The sequence below is a fragment of the Phoxinus phoxinus genome, assembly GCF_949152265.1.
Source record: "Phoxinus phoxinus genome assembly, chromosome: 12".
Taxonomy (NCBI): domain Eukaryota; kingdom Metazoa; phylum Chordata; class Actinopteri; order Cypriniformes; family Leuciscidae; genus Phoxinus; species Phoxinus phoxinus.
In genome coordinates, this window is record NC_136887.1 from 21,565,098 (window position 1) to 21,588,760 (window position 23,663).

The 23,663-nt window shown below is 38.8% G+C and overlaps 1 protein-coding gene across 1 annotated transcript; it reads right to left on the reverse strand.

The window, feature by feature from the left end:
• Window positions 1-429: 429 nt before the first annotated feature.
• egf (epidermal growth factor) lies at window positions 430-23,365 on the reverse strand (the record flags this gene model as incomplete). The annotated part of the gene is made up of 25 exons (XM_079631048.1): window positions 430-1,746; window positions 1,925-2,027; window positions 2,124-2,223; window positions 4,096-4,260; window positions 4,616-4,784; window positions 4,988-5,110; window positions 6,188-6,313; window positions 6,555-6,671; window positions 6,824-6,922; window positions 7,050-7,193; window positions 9,012-9,182; window positions 9,372-9,595; window positions 9,815-9,919; window positions 10,000-10,148; window positions 10,782-10,918; window positions 11,035-11,160; window positions 11,239-11,361; window positions 14,972-15,094; window positions 15,230-15,343; window positions 15,577-15,782; window positions 15,907-16,140; window positions 17,493-17,674; window positions 17,821-18,020; window positions 21,667-21,764; window positions 23,355-23,365. The coding sequence occupies 25 exons, from the start codon at window positions 23,363-23,365 to the stop codon at window positions 1,583-1,585; spliced, it is 3,513 nt and encodes a 1,170-aa protein (XP_079487174.1). The 3' UTR covers window positions 430-1,582.
• Between the last annotated feature and the right edge of the window lie 298 nt (window positions 23,366-23,663).

Here is a 23,663-nt window from a genome sequence, read left to right on the forward strand (position 1 = left end):
TCTTCAAATGCTGTATTTTTCGCAATTTAGTGCAAATGAGGCTTGGGCCAGCTTCTCATTCTTTTGTTTTATTTTGGGATGTTTACATGTCTTTATCTTACAGTTTGGTTATAAATATGTATATCCAATATAACATCCAACAACAATACAAAAATGAAGATGATAAAAATGGAGTGAGAACAAAAGGCATTAGGTTGGATGTTGTACTTTCTGGTCTTATTTATTAAATTGTCCTTCAATGTCTTTGTTTTGGCTCAAAACAGCATGTGGGTTAAAACATTATAATCCCAGCATATAGTACATTGTCTGATAGTTATATGGATATACATATAATTTGCTGACATAATATTGTTTTTATTTTCCCATGACTTGTGAGACATTTGACTGAGGCAGAAAGGATTCTGTCCTACTAAACTTTCCTGCTCTTTCACAATTTATGCATGATTTATTCACTTAAATATCATGTTTTGAAATCTGTTAATATCTTTTTGATACGAAACATTGTCTTATCTGTTTAATAATGTTTTGATACCTGAGATTTTTTATTATTATTGCAGGTTCATCGTAGATGTGTTTTATACAGTAATCTCTTTATGAAACCAATGCTGATGTTAGCAGGTCCGGATATGCCACTGAAATATTATTCGATAACACCTGAAGCAAACTAGGCTAAGTACATGTTATTTTCTGCTCACAAAGCAGGATGTGTCTCTTGTTTTCCTCTTCACCAGCTCAAACCAACTGTGCTCCATTATTAAAACAATAAAACAAGATTTCATAACTATAATATAAAGTTCAATATATCACAAAAAAGTCATCTTTCCTATTTAGAGCTAGTAGTATGCAATACAACCTTCCGACCAGTCACCTTCAAAATCACACGAACGGTACATTTAGATGACCTCAACACATCCAATGCTCTTATATTTTGCATAAAACAATTTGAGGGATGTGCGCTGTTTTTACAGATGCATGGCTCATCTTCTTACTTGTGTGTACACCTTTCTGTCAGGGTCACTATCGTCAAAGATGATTAACATACAGTTTGGATTGGTGGTATGGCTCTTTACTGGGCAAGAACTCCATGCAGCCTAGCATGGATAAGAGCATGAAGTGCGATAACACTCTTAGAGTAAACAGAACATAATCAACATGTATTGCAGATATCATTCATGCTCTTAATGACAATAATTGAATGTGACAACCCAATATAACTCTCTGATTTGAAAAGGAATATCAGGACAGTGGAGGATGGGGGATGTAGGAATGTAATTACCTCCTGAGCAACAGGATAAAGCTGCTGATAATACTAAATTGACCTTATATGCCGTGATAGGCGTCGTATTCCTATAGGTAGACGCGGATCAGCTGAGAGTCAGCATGACTGGTGTATTTATATCTGACCAGGAGTAACGTTTCACTTATGAAATCTGAAATGTGGAAACTTGTTCAACGACCTCATTTTGAACGCACTCCCACATTTGGCTGTACTGTAACACTGAATGATAGTGACTTTGAACATTGACCATATTGACATTAGCAGTTAATGGGTCAGCCTCCAATGAAGAATCTTTGTGGTGAATCACTGAGCTGAACCCTGAGGGTCTTCTAAGGAGATGAGATAAGTGGTGGTCTTCTCTGTGACCAGCAATTTGTGCACATCGCAGGATACAGAGCAGTTGGCAATATCCAGACCACAGTCGTCCCTCTGTAGCTTCTCAGTCTCTTCTGAAGCAAAACTGTCTCCTAGTTCCAAAAAAATATTTATATATGATATCAGGAGACTTTTTTCACACTAAATTAGTCATGTGGTTATATATATATATACAGGTGAAACTTTTGCACGATATTCGAATTTTTCGAGTTTCACGTGTATATAATTATTATTTTACTTTTAGAAGATAGGAAAGGGGATTATTCTTACCAGCATCTGGAGAGCAAGCGGGGCATATTGTTGTTCTGGGACACCCTACAACATGGAGTACCTTTTCATCACCGCAGGTAGAGGTGTCCAAAACCACATAGACCTACATACACACAATGTGTAAATCTACAATACTGTCCACTAAAAGCAAAGACGCTCACTGAAAAATCAAACCTGACATTCGGTACAAGCATCTTACCTGTGCAGTGGCTGTTGTCGTCTCAGTGAAACTGTCCTCACTCATGCTTATGTCTCCCACATCATGCTCTGAGGGACATGTTCCAAAATGTCTTTTACACCTGATAAACAGCAAAACATTGACATTGTCTGCTTTAGTTATGAAGTCTGTAGATTCAATTACCTCTGAATACATTTCTTTTGTTTGCTTGTTTCTGAAAGGCTAAATGTCAAATTCATTGAACTGGCTCCTATGAAATGTATAGCCACATAACCCTCATATCTATGTAAATAGTAATCTGAGGTGTTTTGATTTTTTCCGTTCATGGATTGGCACCCTGCTAACTGACACCGAGGGCAAAACCAATCTCTGGATCCTGTTGAGTGAGAATGAAATATGGAGACCTGCAGTGAGACGTGAAGGTATAATAAGTAGCATTATTACAAGCATGTGTATTTGATATGTGTGTCTCACCCCTGCACCTGGGGCAAAAATGGGCTTTGGGATAAACCAAACCAGTGTCGTGTTTGTGTGTGTGTATGTATGTGAGAGAGTTAAAGTGTGTGCAAAGTTGATATAGATAGAAAAATGGAAGAAAAATAAAATGGAAACACGAGTAACCAAGTGAAAAACGCAATTTTAGATGGAAAAATTGCCACCCATGTAGCTTTTAAATAAGGTTATAGATCACTGGGTCCATTTTGGGGCATAGGAATGACCTATTTTGATGTGTAATTGCTGTAGTACAAGCTAAACCAAGCATGTAATTGAAAGCGTGCAACTGCTGCATTGAAGTGCAGGGGCCAGAGGAGCCCGACATAAGTATGCTCCTTTAGAAAACACCACACCACGGCTCAATGTCACTAAACCCCCTAAACACAGGCATTGAGAATTAGATACTTAGCCAGGGCGAGGAAAATATCACCCAGCTGTTTTGATGTGTGTGTGCGTTTAAAGTCTTCTGACACATGCTCAAGGGGATGAAAACATCTTTAAATGTTTCATTGGCTTTAGCTCCAGCCTCCTCTCCTAATAAACAATTTAATGCCACTTTTACACGCTGTTCACCCGATAAAGCAGGGAAATGAACCCAGACCAGCAGCAATCGAACCATTACAGGTTTTTGATGAAATGGAAAAAGGCTGTTTTCAAGCCATTTTTATCACAGTCTCTATTTTCATCTTGTCCCTTGAATCCACTACAAATCGAAAGCATTAAGATTGAAAATGTGGCGGATGCTTTGGTTTTGTACATTTTTCAATTTTATATTCTTTCGTTTTTCTTGACCATAATACATTATATGGCAGGGTTGTGCATCAGAATTAAGAATTGAATGCATATGACAGGATGAGGAATTTACTGAATTGCAATTCAAAGAAATGTAACACAGATGATGTTTTTCTGGAAATAAAGTTTATCTTAAATAATTACGTATATCAATCTACACTGTAAAAAAAATGCAACTTTTTTTATAAGTTATACAAGATTAAACAAATTTTTTAAGTCAGTTAAATGTAATTTAAGTATAAAAATACAAGTTAATAGTACTTAAAAATTTAAGGTAGCAACTTAAAATCCGACAATGATATTATTTCTTGGAGTATTGATCAACTTTGCTTTTCTAGTAAAAAATGTTTTTATTGTGCTTCAAAAAATGTATTAATTACATTTACATTTATATTTAATTATATTAATTTATTATAATTCAAATTGCAATTCTGTAACCTCTAATCAAGTTCCATTTAAAAATTCAGGAATTGAGCTGGAAAGTTGAAATTTAAAAGTTGGTGTCCACATACCTGTGTTGTGGTCATGATGTGAAGATATTATTATATATATATTATATAAGATGTTATTATTTCCCCCCAAAACATTAATAATTTAGATTATTTATTCTTTGAAATTCCATTGCCTCCATTACTTAAGAATAAGAGAAATGAATAAGTGTGTTATTAACGTGCATCTCTGACCCCTTGATAGCCGTGCCTCTCACCCGTAGCAGTAAGAGATGCAGGCAGCGATGGACAGAAGGGTGATGAAGAGCACTATACACATCGCTATAGTCATATTCCTCCTCTTCTCTTCTTCAGCCTGCTGCAAATCCCACCATTCAAGATCACTGAACTGACAGCGCTCACCCATGTAACCTAACACACAGCTGTAGCACACACACACACACACACACACACACACACACACACACATACAGAACATCATTAAACATCATTATTTCAGTCAGTGGACATACAGAACAGAATATAGGAATAAAATGTTCTATGGGATATGCTTAATGTGTGTCCTTTTGTCAAGGGCAAATGTTCAATAAAAAGCCAAATGATTTTTAGAACAAGACTGCCATCTACTGCCTGTTAACCACACTTTAAAAAATCACCTTAGCTTTTAATCTTAAAGGAAATTGTGGAATATGCAAAAACGGATAAAAAGAATATATAAAAAAAATCAGGTTAAAGTTGCTGTATGACAAAAGCTACAGTATATAAGCAAACACTTGCTTGCAGGCATAAGTCTCCATCTCAGGGAAATAGAAGCACACTCCGTCATACAGACAGTACGAGTCGTGAGTGGAAGGACAGCTCTGCACAACATTATTGTGTTGCCATGGCGATGTGACATCAAGTGGACTGCCCGTACTCGACCAAGAGGAGGCGCCCTTAAACTCCTCTGCAAGGAAACAGAGCATGAAAATGAGGTCACTATTATGTTGCATCATACATTTCTATTAAATGTCAGTACATTACTCTTTTTCACAAACTCAGCTTAGCAGGTCCTATCAAATAACTGCTCATGGTATCAAGCCATAATGGCACATAATACATGAAGCTGAGAAGGTGTTCGAGTTTAAACATTCAGAAGATGAATCTTACCCTGACAGCTGAATCCAGTGCCAGTGAACCCAGATTGGCATCTACACTGATATTTTCCAACTGCATTCAAACACTCTGCGTTCACATCGCAGTCGTGCATATCTAATCTGCACTCATCTATATCTGTAAAATACACATAAAGATCTCTGCATTTAGGAGAAAAATGTAATGTATTTGTATGTATGTATGTATGTATGTACTGTATATATACAATATGTATGTATGTATATATTATATTATATATATATATATATATATATATATATATATATATATATACACACACTACTGTTCAAAATTTTCAGGTCAGTATACGTATTTTTTTTTTTTTTAAATATCTTATGCTCACCAAAGCTGCATTTATTTGATCAAAAATACAGTAAAATAGTAAAAAACATTTTTCTATTTTAATTAAAAAAAAAAATATTTCTGTGATTGCTAATATGAATTTTCAGCATCATTACTCCAGTCATCAGTGTCACATGATCCTTCAGAAAAACTTATAATATGCTGATTTGGTGCTAAAGAAACATTTCTTCTTATTACCGGTATTAATTTTTCAAGATTCTTTGATGAAAAGAAATTTCAAAAGAACAACATTTATTTGAAAGAGAAATCTAACTTTTGAACGGTAGTATCACAAAAATGTATAGTCATATAGCTGATATTCAGACCAATGCGAATGTTGCCTTTATACCGCAGTTCAGTAAACAAGTTGAAATTTAATAACTTACATTTTAGTCACAATATTACTTTGCTATTGCATGCAGTTTATCACCATCAATGAATATCGTTGCAAACAAATCCAATGCCGAATTAACAATTAGAATATTTCAAGAAACTCAGAATGAGCCTCCGTAGTGATGTTACTGTATGAATCAATGTTTCTGAAATGAATCAGTTGACTGAATGATTCAAAAGACAGTAACAAGCCACAAATACACAAAACTGACAGTCTGTTTGGAATGCGCCAACATAGACAAGCAAAGTGATAAAAATAATAAAAAGTCCCAGTGCTGTTAAACTGTCAGATCAATACATTTGGAACGCTGCAAGACCAGATTAACTGCAAAACTGCAATACCTAAACTAACTGTAATCAGTTAGTTCAAATACATACATACATACGTGTGTGTGTGTGTGTGTGTGTGTGTGTGTGTGTGTGTGTGTGTGTGTGTGTGTGTGTGTGTGTGTGTCGTACCCATACAGTGCTGACCATCTCCACTGAATCCAGTCTTGCATTGGCAGAAATATCCTCCTGCTGTGTTCATACACTCAGCCTCAGAAATACTACAATCTGCCAGGCCTGCTTTGCATTCATCAATGTCTATACAAACACACACAAACACATATTGTCAATACTGTATGTGCTCATCTAAACAAACCTATATTTACATAAAGACTGATCAATACATCCAATAACAGGTGCATACGGCACCCACATAAACATCGATATCCCTACACTCAAATTCAGTTTCACACATACATCACAAACCTGCTGCTTCAGTCTATACGAAATCAAAATCATCTGACGTAGTGCAAACACAAACAGACTTACACACACTTACCCACACACAGTTCCCCATCTCCGGTGAATCCTCTCACACACTGACACACGGCTCGGCCCTCCTGCAGCACACACTGAGCGTTCACATCACATCTGAGAGAGTAGCAGTCATCCTGGTCTAAATGAAATGAACATCATTCTCAGGTTCATTTATTAGAAATTAGTCAATCACAGTATCACAATCACAGCAACCACAAAAATGTGAATAATGAAAATGAGTTATAAATATCTCGTTTATGATGAATTAAATTGTTGTGAATATTGTTCTACCCGAAATCATCTTCTCTGTGTAAAGCATGGCCAGTGGTGTGCTCTCATCGTTCAGTGTTTTATTTCTCAGACGATCACTTGATTCACCATCATCTGATTCTATGTGGAAAAATACAGCTCTTTTTTATTCAAACAGTTACTTTTCCAATTGCTTTGATGGTTTAATGTGATTTTTTAGGAATCGTTTTTATTATTTGTATTTTAACTCAATTCTCATCACACTGACCAGTGAATGATGTATTAATGGCCAAACAGTCTTTTCCATCCGCTGAAAGAACGTGCTTTGAGTGACATGAGCAATGAGCCAATCCCAGTCTGCTCTCACACACTTGGGCACATCCTCCGTTTTCATGAAGACACACATCCGCTCCTAGATGGAAATGATAGTAGTTCACTTTATCACAATAAGTGCAAATTCAGTGGAATTTTAAATAATAGCACTACTTTGGTTTGAGCGGATGTTGCCATTTTTGTCAAACTGTCAATTTATCATGTTAAAAGAGATAAAGGGATAGTTCACTTTAAAATGAAAATTATGTTATCATATACTCACCCTCAAGTTGTTTCAAACCTGTATGAATTTCTTTCTTCTGCTGAACACAAAGGAAGATGTTTTGAAGAATGTCGATAACCAAACAGTTAACTGGTCCCAACGACTTCCATAGTATTTTTTTTTTCCTACTATGGAAGTCAATGGTACCAGTTAATTGTTTGGTTATCAACATTCTTCAAAATATCTTCTTTTGTGTTCAGCAGAAGAAAGAAATTCATACAGGTTTGAAACAACTTGAGGGTGAGTATATGATGACATCATTTTCATTTTAAAGTGAACTATCCCTTTAAGAGAAATATTTTATTATAGTGTAAATAATCACGTTATTATTAATGAAGTTTATGTGCCTGAGCTTGACCAGAGCAAATTTCATATTTTCACATATTTGGTGTACTCTTTTCCAAAAAAAGTTTGGGGTCAGTAATAAGAAATTAAAGCTGCAGTCCGTCGTTTTTCCTCTTTGTCGCCATCTCTGTTGGAAATCTGCAATTGCAGTTATTCGCGGAATTATTAGCTGTGCGTGGGTAGTAAATCGGCATGAAACAGCGCGGATGAACACAATGTATTGAGGCTGCCGCGTCGCTGTGGATACTGTAGCCTACTGTCATCAGCAATCTCAGAGTATACTTTTTGAAAGTGTCAACATTAGAATTTTCATCGGAAAATGTCATCTGAACAAGTAAGTAACATTCACGTTTGTTCTGACCAAATTCGGGGGGTGGGGGGAAGCATTGCAGTAGGCTATGCTGATTAAATCTAACGATTGCTTATATCACATCAAAACGTGAAAAAAATATTTTTTCTGTAGCCACTCTGAAGTCTGAAGTCTTGGGTTTTACAACTGGTGAATCTCCAGTTGTCACTGGTGATTGTCGCTTTAAACTTTCGGGATCCGCCATACCAAGTGCTAAGTTAAATCTCCACCATCATCCACACACGCTATATAGCCGACTAGCCGGGGACTCCTTCTCTATGTGTACAGAAGTGACGTAATGACGCAAAGACATGCTCGAAATTGCCGCGGAAATCCACCAGTACCACTGTAATTAAAATCATTATTACAAGCTTACCGTTTTGAATCGAGGTAAGGCAAGCAGATAGTTTTGAACACTGGCTGGTTACGTTTTTTTCCAAAAATGTCTTTTTTGATATTTTTAAACCCAAAAAAGTGCCGGACTGCAGCTTTAAATACAGCAAAGATGCATTAAATTGATCAAAAGTGACAGTAAATACATTTACATTTGTATTTCAAAGAAATGCTTTCTGTTCATGCTGAAAATCACAGGAATAAGTTATATTTTTAAATATTTCAAACTGTAATAATATCTCACAATATTACAGTTTTACTGTATCATATCAATGCAGTCTTGGGGAGTACAAGAGACTTCTTTTAAAAAACGATTTAACATCTTAATGATCTCAAATTTTTTTAAAGAGTGTACATTCATAGACTAAAACAAAGGCATATTTCTTTTTTAAACATTATGGAGTTAATGTTTAAAAGGAATGATCCAGTCCAATCTGTTTCCCTCTTTAATTACACACTAAAGAGTACAACCTCCATTTCCTTTCCTTATGCACGTTATTAAAAACAATGGTTAAAAATATGCTAATAATAGGACACAGCATCTGTACCCGGTTTGGCAAGAGGGTGGACAATAACCAGAGAAGCTGGTTGGATAGAGTCATCATGGACATGTTCAAGGTTTCGTCCTGGTCTTCTCATGTCCAGCCGGTAAAGTAGGTGACCCTCCCAGTCACTGACCCAGAGCACATTCTCAAAAACTGCAACGTCAAATGGGCGACCTGAGCCAAAGCAAAAATAATCAACAGAAAACATAGTAAAATTTGTCTATAGGTTTTTTTTGTCATAAACCAGCATAAAATCAGATTTGCAACATAAGTTTGTTGTGCTCACTTCCATCATGTATACATTCAGTATTTGCTTGTGCACTGAAAGTGTGTGCGTGTGTGCTTTTGGCAGAGAAGCCTCACCTACTTGGTTTTCGCTTAGTATATGGCGATTAGACCCGTCCAGCTTGGCCGACTCAATCACACCTCTGCTCAGGTCACACCAGTACAGACGCTGGGAGCCGTGATCCACAGCTAGTCCACTAGGAGACACCAGACCGGTGTTGACCACAACTTCACGCATGTCTCTGTTCAAACCTGACCGCTCCACTGCAGGACGACTACCCATGTCTGTCCAATATACCTTCCTCCAGACACAAAGACAAGAAGTTCATGTATGATTACAAGTCAAGATCCATTTGAATGTTTAAGAAAAGTGTTGCTGTGAATTATTTAATTTATTTTTTGCTGAACTCTTCCAAGAAAAAAGATATTCAGAATAAAATGACTGTGGCCACTGTACAATTTAAATTTTATATGATTTAGGCAAATCACATAGAAGAAACATGCGGATTCAAAAGTCTTACTGCGCCTGAGGATGTAGGGCAATGCCTCTGGGTTTTTGGATGTCTTTCTCTATAAAAATCTCCCTGTCAAGGCCGTTTAAACTGCTGCGGGAAATAGAGGATAATCTGAAATGCAGAATGTTAAAGTCAGTTGAGCAAATAAGTAAGTTGTTAAGGAAGTGTGTCTGTATTCATCTGTAGCCCACCCTCTATCAGTCCAGTATAGCTTGCGATGGACCCAGTCCACAGCCAGACCCTCGGGTGAGTCGAGTCCAGTGGAGAAAAGCATCTCTCGGAAGCCTCCATCCAGTGAAGCCCTCTCAATACGCTTCAGGCCTTTATCTGCAAAATACACCTGAACAAACAAACCCAAGTGACTACTTCCATATGAGACATTATCATTATTTGGTTACAATTTCAAGGGCATATTGAAAGACAAATTATCTTAAATAAATAAGTTAATAAATAAATATGTTCTGATATAGTTGAAAATATTAAGATTAATCCCAATAATTGTATTCTGTTGACAACCACTATTTTCAACAGTACATTTAGCATTATAGTAAAAAAAAAAAAAAAACAGGATTTTGTATTTTTTTAAAAAATCAGGATTCCCCCTCTATTGAATATGTGGGATTTTTTTGTGCATTTATTAAATTATTTGTGGATTAATTTTTTTATTTTTTTATTATTGAAATGGCCCAGAAAAAGGCCCTGGATCTATACTGTGTAAAATGTGTACAAAAAAGTGCACTTATACTCTTGCACTTATACTCTGTGGCCACTAGATGACAGTAAAATACATTATTTTAAACCGTATCAACAGGAGCCCCTGAACTTTATTCCTGTTTCCTTACATCATTTGACATTTACATCTTATGTCCACTAGAGGGCAGTTGTAAACACAATCACTGCAGTGGCCATCGATAAACTCTCACAGCACACTTTCTTCAGCCATGTGTGTGGCTGTGTTTGTGTGATATTTTACCTTTTTCTGCACTGGATCATAATCCACAGCAATGATAGAGCCTCTCGGTTCCTCCAGTAGTTTTCTGCTCCTTTTGCCATTTGTGGTCATCTTTCTTATATCCACTACATTGGCAAACAACAGGTACGTTGGAGGTCCTGCTCGAAAAAAAGGAAATAGATTCCATAACCCAATAATTCTAGGAGACAAAATTTGGGAGACAGACAGGCACACTGGCAGAATGTAGAATATAAAGAAAGTTTGTTGGACTTGCCTGTGGCCGCACAGTGTTTACCATCAGACTGTAGCTGGTATCCAGGCTGGCATTCACACACCAACCTGCCTGGAAATAAAGTCACACACAACTGGCTGCAGCCCCCCCGATCTGCAGACAAACAGCCTGAAACACACAGACAATGCTGAAGAAAACAGTCATATTTCAACATACTTAGATTGGGACACACACACACACACACACCTGTGCATGAATGGCCATCAGAATTTAGCACGGATCCCTCCGGACACACACACACATCTCCCTCTGCTGTGTGTACACATGCATGATCACAAGCTGTAACATTCTCCACACATGGTTTAGTCTCTGTAGATGCACAGGGAGAAAGGTAAGCAGGCCATTTTTTCTTTATTTACAACAATATATTAAAAATATATATATGACCAAAAATGACCAAATTTGTATGTGTTTTTTGCACACATATTTTAGGCCATTAAACATATGTTATAAATAAAATTGTATGTTCTAAAATATACAAAAAAAAAGGTCATATTTTAAAACAGGTGATGTATTTTCTTGCCCCTTAAAGTACATTTTGTAACAATTTGGGATTTGAAGGTTTAATATCATATTATATTTTACATTTGAATAATATACATGCAGGGAATTCTCACATGCACAGATTTCGTTTACTGTAAATGATTCTGCAATGCAAATTAGGGGTGAAATTGCAAACAAACAAAAACAGCATTACTTGAAATGATACTGTTTATCTTTCAACTTGGTTTTAATTAGTTTAGAGAAATGTAATAAATAACATAGATATAATAAAATAAAAAGTTATTTCAAAATAACACAATTACAAACATAATAATAAGGCTAATATCAACTGTTATAACCCTGCCATTTCAATTTAATTGTCACTTCACATATTGTGCAGCCAAGCAGTAATAGGATGGCATGGTCATTTCAGGAAATGGAATGACCCGTTGGATGACAAGATAATGCAAATGGCCTCAATCTTTCATTTCCAAAATCCCTGTCCTCGGATGATCAATTCTCACCTCAATGTTTCCATGAACACCTCTCTGAACCAACAGACCTTGGGCACTGTGCCTATCAGGCAGACACCTAATAATCCCAAATCCAATCATCCTATATAAACACCAGTCCTGATATCAATTAAGAGTGTCTAGAAAAGTTAGTTTTATTCAGGTTAACAATGGATACATATAAAAACAGGGCCTCCTTTTCAGTTACATTACATAATGATATCAGTTCAAACAGATATAAATGCAGATTTAACTCCAGAGAGCCACAGAATAAGGAGATATTTTTATCTGGAATGGTACTGTCACCAGTGTTGATGATATATTCAGAAGAAGCCATATGGTGGGAAACAAGCTTCTTATCTGGACACTCTCCAATCCTGTTATGATGTCAGGGCCATAATCCCACCCACAAAGGTCATAGTGCGAAAGGGGTCCATTGCTCAGAGTGAGTGAAAGCATGTGATGCTCTGAGACAGTTATCAAGAAGATTATGTGACAATTTCACTTTCAAACTAACTAAGCTTAAAATCGTGAAATCAAAACAGATTTTTAGTTTTTATGCAATATTGCTGTTTTTATTATAAGTGATTTATCTGTGCACATAAATTCATGTGCCCTCATAATCTTTAATCAAAATAACTCCCCCCTCCTGCAGCGACATCGCATCTCTTCTCTGATGATGTGTTTACTTGCGAGAGGGCGGGACATCCTGTCACTCACATGACATCACAGCAATAGCAAACCACAACCATTCAATGATCCAATATATTCCGGATGGACAAAATCAAGTCCCAACCTAATTTTTGTTCTTGTTCAAGCAGCTGTTTCACTCCATATATGTCAAAAAAGGGAAGAAAAGACTATCGCAAGTTTCATGCTGACTTTAAAATAATCTCATTTTTTGCCCAAATTTACATCTGCATTCAAAACTTAAATGTATTTATTATCCTAAATTAAATAATCCCAATAAGTAATAATCTATTACATTATTTATTTTATAATTCTATAACATCTATATTCTTTTATTGTCATTTCCTCATCACTAATCATTCTGAATATTCTGACAGCCAGAAAACATGACAACAAACTTGATTGCATGTGTGTATGAGTGTCTGCAGGTGCGAGAACTGTATGGAGGGTTAATCTCGCTGTTGCTTTGCTCCTGACCTGCTTAGCCAGGCAAAGCTGCTGACTAATTATGTTCCTTATTACTGATGTCACCTCGTTATCTTATGGCACTGCGCTGTCCGGCTCTGCTTCAATGCACAATTAGAGCATAAGCAATGAAGTCTAGAGATGCTCTCTGTCTCTTTCTAGCACTTTTTCTTTTATAAATCTCTCTCTCCCTGATCCACAACTTCCAGCTAGGGTTGGGCGATATGGGAAAAATATCATATCATGATTTTTTTCAGGAAAATCACGATTCACGATTTTATCACGATTCTTTTTCATGTTGGTTTTACTATTTTGCAAGTGACTGAGCATTACAGTCAAAGTAATGTCCCTATTTTAAAAACAAAGCATTACAAGGTAACAAATTATCAAATTAAAAAGAATGGCAGACATTCAGGCCGAAGTGGCGAAGATAAAAATCTTTGTCATTATTTTCTGTTATTAAAAGATAATAAAAAATATACACATTACATGTACACATAATATACAAATTAGATAAACAGTGTTTTATTTTTTAAGTTACAGTAGGTTAACAGAAGCATTCAAGAATTCACAGATTTCGGCAAAGACACACCGGCACGGACAAAAATAAAACTAGATAAGACACACAGACAACGCCATAGACTCGGACAACGGCACTGACTCGGACACCGACACGGACACTCCGGCACGGACACCGAGTAAATAAGGACAGAATAAAAAATTTTGGGTGAACTATCCCTTTAAGAACAAGTGGCAGCATGTTTACTATTAGGCCGAGTGTCCACCAAAGCGTTTTTTCACGCGGCTGGCTTTATTTTTCTATTGTTGTCAATGGGAACGCCGCGTTTTTAGAACGCCATGAGCGTAACGAGGCGCTGAGCGAGTATTTAACGCTCAAGCGCTGAGCGCTCTGTGTTTTTTACAGGTCACCGAGAGTTGAAGAATGTTCAACTTTAGGTAAAACGCAGCGCTCATCAGTCACTTTTTAGCCAACCGTCCAATCACAGTGGAGGAGGGGCGGGACTAATACCACACGGACCAACGGATATTCTGTATCATAGCAAAGATGCGTCTCAACTGAAAAAAAACTGCGCTGCCAAAACGCTCTCAAGCGCCCGCAGCTAGGCGTTTCCAGCAGAGCGCCTAGCGTTTTCAGGTGGCTAAAAACGCTTTGGTGGACACACGGCCTTAGGCTACTGTCACTTTAAGACCGTATACACGCATTTGGCACGGACCCGATTTTCTCTCAAATGTTTGCTTTCACTTTATACAGTACATAAGCAACTGTGTTTATGTAAACCTTGTGTGTAATTAACAGTATTAGCGCAATAAGACTCGAAAGATAACTTAGTCCAGTACCCAGCCGCTGTTTGACAGACTTTTAGTCTGCCTGTGCGCTTCGGGTGTATGCGCTCAGAAAAGTGCATGTTAGAACAGCGCATCAGCACACGAATGAAAGGCTTTAATGCAAATAATGAACTTTTGTGAATTGCGGTATCCCTTGAGTGTACCTCGACCTCTGCGTTAACGTGATGTGAATGTACATCGCATTGTACAGTATGTTGGGACAGAGGGGCTAGAACTGCAACTAATAGAATACACAATAGCACGAACCGATACTACGATATTTCTTCAAAAGCAGATCGTGGAGACATTTTAATCATCAACGATCAAAAATCGTGATATCGTACACCCCTACTTCCAGCTCATTGATATGTATGCTACTAGTGCTAGTGTTTCATAATCCATCCCCCACTCTCCAGTCCTACCTTGGCAGGTCTTCAAATCGGGCAGTAACAGGTAACCCTTAGGGCAGGTGCAGAAGTAAGAGCCCGGAACGTTCTCACATCCCAGTGAGCAGCCGTGATTCCACAGGGCGCATTCATTGATATCTAAACGAGAAGGAGAGATTTTTTTTCAGACGAATACATTTTGAACAAAAGAATAAGAAAGCTGTGAATTTCTACACTAATGCTATCATGTATCTTATATGTTACTATGTTTCACAAAGGAAACGGAGGCTGTACCTTCACAGTAGTTGCCTTGTTTACTGAGGGAAAAACCATCCCTGCAGCGACACAGACCAGTGTCACTGTGACTGGAACACACTTTCACACACTCTCCTGTGTGTCGATTGCAGCCTGCACAAGAACAAAAAGCATATCCTTCATATAAATAACAGCATATAAATAAGATAATTATAACAAATTATAACTCTTTATTATTTCCTTGGAATAATAAAATAATTGTTACAAATAATTGCAATAATTGTTACAATGTGTTTCGTTTAGCTATTTTGAATGCACATACTCCAGCATACTTTATTATCATATTTTATTAAAATAATTAATCATTTAATCTTTTCATTACCAACCTGGAGTGAATGGAGTTGGAATTTCCACCACCGGTTGATTGATGGGATGTACCACTTTGAGATCAGCAAGGGGGGCGAGCATCCTTTTGGAATTGACATTCTCCCCTCGGCCCCCTGTGTACTTGTTTACTCGTGTTATTCTTTTTGACTTAAAGTCTATTAGGTACACATAATCCAGGAAAATCGTCATCCTCAGAGCCTGTGGTCTAGAGGTAGAGCAGGGAGGACATCTTTACTGTAAAGATACTTCTTTCTTTACTATAATAGTGTAATATGTGAAAAAAAATAGTTTTTATTATCCTTTACATAAAGGATAGATCTCAATTTCACCTGAAGGGCTGATTAAATACGTTGATAATGTTGCCATCATAGTTGCAGGAGCCCATTGCAGTGTGCCCTTCTTGACCTTGCTGAACCCAGAACAGTCTCCTGTCCCGGTGGTCTATAGCCAGGACCTTCAGTGCCAGTCTGTCTGCAACTTTCAGCACTGTCGTCTTCTTCCCACCTGTCATGTCTGAACGCTGGATACTGGGAGTCACCCCATCTGACAACCAGAAAATATATCTGGAAAAAAAGTTGTACATATAAGTGTAACATCGTTAAACATCATTTGCATAGATCATCTCACATCTCTGTAACCTTCAACTTATTCTGTAAAATTGTAAATGATACATTTAGATTAATTCAGATCATATGTCACAATGAAAAAAATGGCATCAAAATAAATAAGTGAAAAATTTCATTTCATTTTTTAATATATAAATATAAATTAGGAAGGCACAATATAATGCTACCATATCACTTATCGGCTGAATACATTTTTTATGTATTTTATCAGTGGATTTTGGATATTATTATTACACTTCTATTCAAACCTCTATTATTACCTACACTTAGATTGATATCTTTAAGAAAACAAATGACTTACCGGTAATACTATTAAATATAATCTTTAACAAATATCTAAATTAATATCCTTTTTCATACTGTACAATATACATTATAATGTTGCGATGCACACTCAAATTCACTGAAAAAGTATTTTGGTTTTTAGGGTTTTATGTATTTAGCCAAAACAGTATAGAATTTAAAATTCAAGCCATTTTTAGTTCCTGGCCATGACATGAAAATAATTATCGGCATATCAACCAGACATTTATATTGGTGCATCCCTAATGTAAATATTGCATATTATATATCAAATAAATATTATAAAAACAGTGTTTTTAAGTTAAAATATATAAATTAAATGACCCAATACAAATACTGAATTGTGACTGAAAAAAAAAACCTTTCCAGTTTCCAAAATGAATATGTAATAGTGTTGATTTATTTGTATTAAAAACAAAATGATTGCTTATTTAACACTTGTTTATCTCTTCAGACTACTCCTTCGACTTAAAAGTGAGGCCAGTGTGCAGTAGAATGCTGTTGGAGAGACCCTGTTAAAACTGCACCTATGTGCCAGTCATGTTCGAAAGAATGTGAACGTCTGAAAGCTCCAGCATTTATAGCTAGCAGGCAAACTAGGATTTGAGCAACACAGTCCTGAGAAGAACTGTGAAAATGACAAAGTCTTTAGTCATCCTCGTTCTCCCTGAGAGTCAATACACACACTACTGAGAGAACAGAGGAAAAAATGTCAAACATGTTGTTGTGGGTAACAAGGTCTGACCTATTGCTCCACAAGCTATGTCTCAATATGCTAACAACTGTATTGCCATTGAAGTTTATGCTCTTTTATGTATTTTTTTAATACAACATAAAATATTTTTCATATTTAATGCTTTTATCACTATAATTGTTTTAATTTTCAGGAGAGATCAACCTAAAATGAGTACCGGTACATTACTCCAATTCTTGCATTTTTCCTTTCCATGAACGACTGTATAGTTTTGTATTATAATTATGTTTACCTCTCATTTGGATCAACAACAACACTTTTGGGCTGAGATAGGTCTCTCAAGACAGTGTTTTCATTCCTCCCATCTGTGTCCATTCTGTGTATCGTTCCTTTATCTGCATTGCTCCAGAGGACTGAGTTTTCAATCCAGTTCACAGCGAGACCAGTGATATTTTTCACTAATGAGAGAAGTTTCTGAAAGAATAAACCAAAGGCTTGGAACATGCTCCAAACAATCACTGATGACATTAAATATCAAAATACTATATTTACAAGATTATACTGTATATGTAAAAAAAAAAAAAACTTCAGTAGTTTTTTAAAAAGGTCTTCAGTAGTACCTGTCTGCCTGTTCCATCCAGTCCTGCCCTCTTGATTTGTCCTGCATGTGTGTCAGCCCAAAACATTGTCCCCTCACTTAAATGGAAGTCCAACAAAATAGACCTTCCCACCCTAGATACAATCCTTCTCCGGTCCCCACCATCAAGGTTCATCCTCTGGATGCCATTTCCAAGGCCAAGTAACAGATAAGGCTCAGGATCTTTGAAGACACAAATACAAGCTCTGACAAACCTAATCAAAATTATTCAAACTGAATGCGGTGAACACAGACATTATTTCTATGACATATATAAAACATAGGCACATTTGATCCTTATTTGGAGTTAACAACCATTTTAACAAGTTTCTGTAGTGTACACATCTCATTTTCCTGTTCAAATCAAACTGATTTTAAACCCAATCTTAAATTAAACTGCATAGCCACAAATAATATATTTACAATATCAAATAAAACATGATTTACAAAAGCGGAACATGCTTAGATCTTTGTTTTTCCTGGAACACCAGTTCTATCACCCAGCCAATCACAGCCCTCTGATTTTTGGGGAACATTTATTATTTTAAATTAATGTAAAGAGTTGTGAGAAAATAGGATGTGTCAGGTCCACGTGCTATACGTACGAGTTCTCTTACGAGAGGTTCTCTCGTACTGCGTACTGAAAGTACGCACCGGGTAAAGTCTCTTTGCTCGAGATATTGAAGCCAAAATTTATCCTTAAATTTGTATATATTGTAAACGCAGTGCAGCAGCAGTCAGACCTAGAGCGGGCTATCTAGCGCGCTCATTGGCTGCTCCGCGGCAACTGCTGCAGCCTACCACTGAGCCCCTGGCGTGGCTTCGCGCCCTCACGCGGCAAAGCCCGCCAAAATGGGAGTGGCTTAGCGTATAAAAGGGGCAGTCAGGCTGCTAAACACTTGATTTTAATCTCTTCAGCGACGCTCTAGGCCACGCTGACCTCTGAGAGAAGCCGCCGCCGTCGAATCCAGCGACCAGCCAGCTTAGGACAGCGCCTGAGGAAGCCGGCCGTCTTCGCCACCTTCAGCCGTCCGTGCCAGCTACGCTATCCGGCGACAAGTATCCTTTTTACTAGCAACCTCTCCGTGAGCTCGCCGCCGCGACTCACGTGCTAAAAGAGCCAGGCGTTTGTACAAAAATGCCTCGTCTTTCCTGCGGTTCATACCGAACCACGCTCAGCGACGGAGACCGCCACGTGATTTGCGCTCTCTGCCTGGGCCGAGACCACGCAGCCATCGCTCTCTCGACGGGTGGCTGCATTGAGTGTGACGAGATGGCGATTTTCAACCCTGCGGGCCTCAACGCCCAACAGGCTCGACGGGTGCTTTCTTCCTAGCCGCCGCCTAGCGCCTGCCTCTAGGTCAGCACCCTTCCTGCCAGAGCTCCACACCGAGCTCTCTAAATCGTGGAACGCTCCATTCTCCGCGAGACTCCGCTCCCCTGCTTCTTCGACTCTCTCCCAAGTGGACGGAGCCGTCGAAAAAGGCTACAGCCGGATTCCCCCAGTGGAAGAGGCGGTCGCAGTGCAACTTTGCCCGCCATCACCAAAATGGCGCTCAAAGTCTGCCCTCCCGTCGAAAGCCTGCAGGACCACTTCAGCCCTTGTCGGCCGCGCTTTCGCCGCCGCCGGACAAGCCGCTTCCGCCCTGCATTCTATGGCTGTCCTCCAGATCCTCCTGGCTGAACTCCTCCGCCGTTTGGACGAGAAACGCCCGGTTCAGGACATCGTGACGGATCTGCGGAGCGCGACGGACCTTTCCCTCCGCGCCACGAAATCCGCAGCACAGGCGATGGGACGATGCATGGCTTCACTCACGGTAACGGAGAGGCACCTTTGGTTGACGCTCGCCGAGATGAGTGAGTCTGAACGCGCCGTGTTCCTCAACGCCCCGCTCTCCCCCACCGGCCTCTTTGGCCCTGCGGTGACCGGGATTGTGGACAGGTTTTCGGAGGTTCAGAAAACGTCTCAAGCCATGATGCTGTTCCTTCCACGACGCGTTAGCTCCGCTGCAGGCCGCTCCCAGAATCAGCCTCCTGCACGAAGCTCATCGCAACAGCGCCCATCGCAGCCTCCACCAGCGAGCAGCATTACTCAGCAAACGAGGGCGCGCGCGCCGCGCTGATACCTCCGTTTCAGTTTCTCGAGCCCGCGCAGTGCAGCGCTCAGAACACGGAGACCATTCTGCCCCTAGCTATGCGTGCGAAAGCATGGGAAGCGATCCCGGGCGTGTCAGAATGGGTGCTGAATGTTGTAAGACAGGGCTATACACTGCAGTTCGCTCGCCGTCCCCCGCGCTTCCGAGCCCGTACAGTGACGAGCGTGAACCCAGAAGTAGCACACCTACTTCGTGCAGAAATAGCAAAACTGTTATGCAAGGGTGCAATAGAGCCGATACATCCTTCTACGAGCGAGTCAGGCTTTTACAGCCGTTATTTCAGTACGCAGTACGAGAGAACCTCTCGTAAGAGAACGTACTCGGTTACCTAACGTAGTAACCTTGGTTCTCTCTAGAAGAGGGAACGAGTACTGCGTTCCCTGCCGTGTCGCGCAACGAGCTCATTTCGCTTCAAGCGATCAAAATCAAGTGTTTAGCAGCCTGACTGCCCCTTATATACGATAAGCCACTCCCATGTTGGTGGGCTTTGCCGCGTGAGGGCGCTTCGTGACGTCACGCCAGGGGCTCAGTGGTAGGCTGCAGCAGTTGCCGCGGAGCAGCCAATGAGCGCGCTAGATAGCCCGCTCTAGGTCTGACTGCTGCTGCACTGCGTTTACAATATATACAAATTTAAGGATAAATTTTGGCTTCAATATCTCGAGCAAAGAGACTTTACCCGGTGCGTACTTTCAGTACGCAGTACTCGTTCCCTCTTCTAGAGAGAACCGAGGTTACGTTAGGTAACCGAGTACGTTTCCTAGTTTCCTAAACTTTAAACATAGCGGAGTAACTTAGAACTTGTCGCTAAAGTAGTGCATACATATGAATATTTTAAAGCTATTGGATGTATTATTGAAAATAGCCTGTATTTGACCGAAATGCCAGAATCGTCAGCAAGCTGACTAGATAGCATGGTAAATGTTTATGGTTGTCAATGAATGGGACGCTAAATCATTTTGGCTTTAAAATGATCATTTGTTTGATGTGAATTATGCCTAAATTAAACCTGTTCATCATTTAAAGCGAGCGAGTCTCTTCAGAAAATTTGGACTAAACCGCTCAATTCATAATCCTTTTACGATCTCTTTTATGAACATTTTGAATATGGAGGGACAGAAAGCTTAGATTTCATCAAAAAGATCTTAATTTGTGTTCCAAAGATGAACAAAAGACTTACAGGTTTGGGACGACATGAGGGTGAGTAATAAAGGGGTGGTTGAATATGATTTCAGTTAGTTAGTTAGTGCGTATGTTGCTGTTTGAGCATAAACAACAAAGTTACAACTCTCAAAGTTCAAAGCAAAGGAAGATATTTGCTTTTAAAGAAAAGGACTACAACAAACGGCTGGTATGGACTAACGTTAATTTACACGACATCCTCCCGGGTTTGTGAGTGACATCACCACCAACCCTAAAATGTACATAAACCCAGCCCCCGAAAACACGCAGTCCATGTTGAGAATGAGAAGAGGAAAAGTTGTTGTATAGGAGTACATTTGTGAGTCAGCTCAAACTTTAGCATCCATCTTTTCACATGCAATAGAAAGTCACTCTGTGTGCATCTCACAACAGTTCCTATACGAGCGATTTATAGATTATCATGACAGAATATGCTAATTGAAGATAGTAGGCTAACGTTACTCCAAATCAGCAACATAAATTCATCAACTAACCATTCAGAGACTTCCTGTTGCTTCTACATGTTGTCACTTCTTCTTGAGTCTCTCCATCTTTGTCTGACTCCGTTTTAACATTAAAGGCAGAACAGTTTCTGTCATTTTAGTGTGTCTGCGTGAGGTAATCATAGATATTATATAGAGACTAGATGCCCTATTGGCCGCTGGGCACCGAGAAATACGGCCGCCATCTTAAACCGGTCGTACTCCTAGTTTCGTTGCTTAGCAGCAGTCAGATTCCAGAGCACTGTGGAGCATTTTCCTGTTCTAATCGGCGGACCAGCGCAAATAGGGCCCGGGATTACTTTTAACAAGTAAATTTTAACATTACCGTACGTTTGGTTGTATTTTGTGAATAGAATATTACCAGATAATTGAGAAGGAGCAAGGATCTTTGATATTACTTGACTGAAATCGTAGCCAGCTAACGTTAGCTAGGCTGTGTTTACTGCATCACTCGCATGGAGAGGTTGGGTAAAGTAATAATTACAAGAGCTTCTCGGTTATCAGAACAAGCATTCAACGGCCCTGTAGTATAAACATATAAAAAATATAGGTTATTTGTGTTTGCGCGTGTGATATCAGGAAGCAATGTAACGTTAATAACGTTAACGTTAAGTTACCTGTGTAATACACACATGACGGCGTCGGCGATGCGCAAATCGAGTGTGTGTGTGTGAGAGAGAGAGAGAGAGAGAGAGAGAGAGAGAGAGAGAGAGAGTGTGTGTGTGTGTCACAAATCATTATTGTTTCTTCAACTTATTAAAATATCTTACTTTACTGCAACTCTGTTTCTGCTTCTTTATCATATTTATAGTGTGTGATTCATAAAATACCTTATATCCTACATCACATATTATGATTTTGGACGTCTGGTCACTTTATATCTTATATCAGAATATTATATTACTGTTAAGCCTACTATGAATATTAAAATATGCCGAACCATGTGTCCTGTATCATAGCTACATGAATGACATTTGCAGAAAAAACCCCCGCATGAAAATCAGTTCGGTATTCAGTGAGTTATGATTAATTAAATGCGCTGACAGCTCATTGCACCGGCCATACAGATTACACTGAGTGGAGCGGGTGACCGGTTTAAGATGGCGGCCCCACGGCTCGACCGCGCTAGTAGGCAGTAGCGGTCGATAGGGCGTCTATCTATATGATGTCTATGGAGGTAATCGCAGCTGCTAACACACATGAGCTCTTGAAACCCCGCCCTCTGCAGCAGCTCATTTGCATTTAAAGGGCCAGGCACAAAACGGTGCGTTTTTGCAAACCCTCAAAAATTGTAAACTTTAACATGCAATATAAAAATATATGTGGGGTATTTTGTGCTAAAACTTCACACACACTCTGGGGACATCAGAGATTTATTTTATATCTTGTGAAAGGGGCATTTTACCACCCCTTTAATTAAATATTTTACATTTTTGGATTAAACTTATTAACTAATAAGATTTTCCCAAAATAGGCAAGAATTAACCTGGTCTCCTAATGATGGTTCCTGTTCTTTCAGACAACAATGCACTTGAATGCGACAAGCTCGTTCAGAAGTGGGAAGTAGGACATTTCCAATAACATTTGAAGGCAGAATTAAAGTGACAGCAGCCTAATAAACCTGTCTGTCATTAAATGATTAGTTTACTTTAAAAAAAAATTTGCTGACCCTGACTCACCCGGATGTCATCCAAGATGTACATGTCTTTCTTTCGAGAAAATAAATTTAGAAAATAAATTTAGGTTTTTGAGGAAAACATTCCAGGATTTTTCTACACAGAATGGACTTCAATGGCAACCATCTATCCCAATGTTCAAAAGAAGCTTCAAATGTCCGTCTCAATGCAGCTTCAAAGTCTCTACACGATCAAGTGAAGAAATAAGGGTCTTATCTAGCGAAACGATCGGCCATTTTCTAAAAAAAATAAAAATGTATATACTTTTTAACCACAATTGTTCGTCTTGTGCTGGTCTGTGATGTGCCACGT